The sequence below is a fragment of the Plasmodium gaboni genome, chromosome 4, assembly GCF_001602025.1.
Source record: "Plasmodium gaboni strain SY75 chromosome 4, whole genome shotgun sequence".
NCBI classification, from domain to species: domain Eukaryota; phylum Apicomplexa; class Aconoidasida; order Haemosporida; family Plasmodiidae; genus Plasmodium; species Plasmodium gaboni.
In genome coordinates, this window is record NC_031484.1 from 464107 (window position 1) to 468314 (window position 4208).

Consider the following 4208-nt stretch of genomic DNA (forward strand, 5'->3'; position numbering starts at 1 on the left):
TATATTTTCTTATAAAAAATTTTGTAACCACAATAAACAAAAAAAAAAAAAAGAAAAAAAAATTATTCCTTTTTTACAACATATAAATAAATAAATATATATATATATTTATATATTTATAATGAACGTAATGAAACAACAAATAAAATGAAAAATAATGCAATGATGAAAAAAAAAAAAAAAAAAAAAAACCTTTGTGTGTGTGTGTTTTTTTTTTTTTTTTTTTTTTTTTTTTGTTCTTTTTATATTAATCATAATATGTAATAAAATATAATTGTCTTTTTTTTTTATAAGTATAATAAAGAATGAATAATATAAAAACCACTTAAATATTATTTGGCATTACAATATATATATATATTTGTATCATCAATTTTGTTATATATATATGTACATTTAACTACACACAAACAAAAAAAGTACTCATCACATAATATATATATATATATATATATATATATAGTAGTATCAAAAAAAATGTAAAATCTTATGGAATTAAATATAAGTTTTATATATCTTCAAAGACACAATCACACACGTTCATAAATATAAACATCTAATATGTATCATATATAAATATGAAGAAATAAACATTCATTCAATATTTATGTAATTTAAAAAAATAATATAGCTACATATATTTTCACGCATTCATATATATATATATATATATGAATGTATGAGTTACTATGGTGTAATCTGTCATGATAATATATTTTTTTGATCTCATCATAAACATGTGCATCGTGTTTACAAAAAAAAATTGTGTTTTCATCAAAAATAATATATATCTATTTGTTTATAAAAATATTATATTAATAATATATTTATATAAGGTGATAAACATATATTATATGTATATGTATTTTTTAAATAAGCAGTGTTCTATATGTGGCTCTTTAAAGCTGCATACACATAAAATAAGCACATTAGCACATATAAATAAATATATACATATATATATATATATATTACTAAATAATCATATGTATACATGTTTACTTTTTAATATGTCATTCTAAAAATACTTTAATTTTTTGATTGTTTAAGGTTCCCCCGTCATACTGACCTGTATGAAAAAAAATCAAAACATAATCATATCCAAAAATATAAAATATATATATATATATTTTTTTATTACTTGCTGCTAGCGAGGCCGATTCAAAATCAGGAAATGTAATACAAGCACGCCCAGAATGGGTACCCTACAAAGAAATTATAAAAATAATATAACACAAAAAATGATAAGACAACAGAATATTCTATATTATATAAATGTAATTATTATATATACGTTTATATTTTTTTTTATTAATTATTAAAAAAAAAAAAAAAAAAAAAAAAATTACCTTGCTTGTTAACATTATGTCGGCTCCTAACACATTCCCTACACATTTAAAAGTTTCCATGATTTCTTGTGCGCTTAAATCTTTAGGTATCTATAAATATTAAAAAAAATAAAACATGTATAATAATATACATATATATATATATAATAAGACCATTTGAAATAAATAACAAAATATGTAGGAGCACATAAATATATATACAAATATATATTTTTAGCTAACATTTGTAACTATTATATTATGGGGTTTTTTATCACTCATAGGTGTATTCATTTTATTTCCTTTGGCTTTATAAGAATATTTCATATTATCCACATGCGATTCATCTTTTAAAAAAATAAAATAAATAAATAAATATAAATATATATATATATATATATATAATATGGTGGTTCCATTTATGTAATAGCCATTTTTTAAAAAAAAATTCTCACATGGATGGTATTTCATAGGGACCATTTTGCTTTCATGGAAAGAGCCTGGAACTGGTGGCAGACATTTCATATTAGTTGGGCACATATTTATAACTAAAAAGAAAAATATAAAAATATAAATATATATATATATTTTTTTTTGAATTTCATTAGGAACATATTTATAAATTTGCAATGTATGTGTTCTTTTATTTTTCTTACTAGGCTCTGATAATTTTCTCGATGAAAAATGATTAGGTGGAGGTGCCTCCTTTGAATAACTCGGAAATCCACCCGCATTTTTTTTTAAAATTTTGGATGATGTCTTAGGTAAGGCTAAAAAAATTAAAAAAATAAAATAAAAAAAATAATGAAAAAAATAATAAAAAAAATACAATATGAAAGAATTCCGAATAAATAAATATACATATATATATATATATATAATCATCTCTTTTTTTTTTTTTTATTTTTTTTTTTTTTTTTTTTTTTTTTTTTAAATGGTGATACCAAGTTCGGGGGGGGCTTTCAACATATATGGCCTAGTTGAAGAAATGTTCGATAGAGCTGGAAACTTTGGAGGGTATATAACGTTTCCTTTTATATTATATTCATATGATGATTTGTTCATATAATATATAGGATCTGTATTTATTTGGTTAATATTACTATTTGGTAAGAGAGTATTTTTTTTGTTTTTATCTTCTTGTTCTTTAATTAGATTTATAGGATTTCTATTTTGATAATATGATGCATGTCGTATTTGAATATGATTTTTATATTTGTCTTTATCTATAATATTATTTGTGATATTATAATACATCATATTATTATTAATAATATCATTTTTTTTATTATTTGCATTGATATTATAATTTGTAGAAACTTTTAAGTCAACAGAACTTAATTTCTTCACATTTATATTATGTTCTCCTTTTTTATTATAATTATTATTTATATTCCATTGATTATTTATTGTTTTAGGAGTTAAGGTTGGTTTCCCTACTATTTGATTATTACCTATTGAAAGTGAACCAGTCGAATGAATAGCAATATTATTTATATTATCATTTTGTATATTCCTGTTTGTATTGTTTATAATATGTTGTATATTATGATTATTATTTTGATTTGTAATTAAAATATTTGAAAAATTATTATTACTAATTAAATTTCCGTTTGTTGTTGTGTGTAGATCAATATTTGTTCTGATACTATAGGTTGAATTTTTTCTTAAAGTCCATTTTTCAATTTGATTTTTTTCTTTTGGAGGTGGCGGAGGGGGAGGTTTTGATGTAGGTGGAGGCGGTGGGATATGAGAAGGAATAATCATAGGATTATTAGATTTATTACTACAAACATGATTATTCTTATTATGATCATTATTTGAAATTGTAGTAGCTGTTTGATTTTCTTTTGTATTATTTTTTTTTAATTTCCCTTTCTTTTTATTCTTTTTGATAATCTTTTTGTTACTTTTTTTTAAGTTTTTATTTTTTACTGCATTTTTTTTTTCGTCCTCCTCTTTATCAGATGAAGGTTTTTTTGATGAGGGTTTTTCTGACGAGGGTTTTTCTGACGAGGGCTTTTCTAACGAATCTTTTTCTAATGAATCTTTTTCTAATGAATCTTTTTCTAATGAATCTTTTTCTAGCGAATCTTTTTCTAACGAATCTTTTTCTGACGAATCTTTTTCTGATGAATCTTTTTCTGATGATAATTTTTCAAACGAGAGTTTTTCAAAGGACAGATTTTCTAATGACACCTCATCTGCTCTGTCGGAAGTATCTTCTTTCGTTTCATTCATGCTATTTTATTATAACTTTTTTTTTAAGCGTTATCATAAAAAAAAAAAAAAAAAAAAAAGTAATGCCTATATATATACATACATATATATATATATATATATATATATATATATATGTGTTTATTTAAAGGCAATCTTTTAATAATTTTTTTTTTTACGATATATTACAAATATGAACAAACAAATATATATACATATATGTTATATGTATCATTTGATGTTTTAATGATATATGGGTTTTAATGTTGTCTCATTTTTTTTTTTTTTTTTTTTTTTAAACACCATAGATTATATATTATATGAAAGAAAATTTGTGCGTCTCTTTATAAGGTTTAAAATTGTATATACATATAAAATATATATAATATATATATAATATATATATTTTATATTTTATATATTTAATATTTTATTTATTTTTGCGCGTGCTTAGGAAACCATGTAGTTCATATAACGAATATTTGAATATATGTTTTTTTTTTTTTTTTTTTTTTTTTTTTTTTTTACAGTGTTTACATTTATTATATACACATATAATAAAGACTACATATTATTATTTGTGTGCTATAAAAATATGTATAATGCTGCCCTCAGTTTAATTTAATTTGTATTTATATAAGGTGGAGTATACATTTTTAT

At 20.7% G+C, this 4208-nt stretch overlaps 1 protein-coding gene across 1 annotated transcript; it reads right to left on the bottom strand.

Moving 5' to 3' along the window:
- Positions 1 to 1013: 1013 nt before the first annotated feature.
- Positions 1014 to 3569, bottom strand: PGSY75_0416000 (putative RNA-binding protein; the record flags this gene model as incomplete). The annotated part of the gene is made up of 7 exons (XM_018784210.1): positions 1014 to 1069; positions 1142 to 1205; positions 1350 to 1439; positions 1572 to 1675; positions 1784 to 1876; positions 1985 to 2113; positions 2273 to 3569. 7 exons carry the CDS (start codon positions 3567 to 3569, stop codon positions 1014 to 1016), a joined length of 1833 nt encoding a protein of 610 aa, XP_018643372.1.
- Between the last annotated feature and the right edge of the window lie 639 nt (positions 3570 to 4208).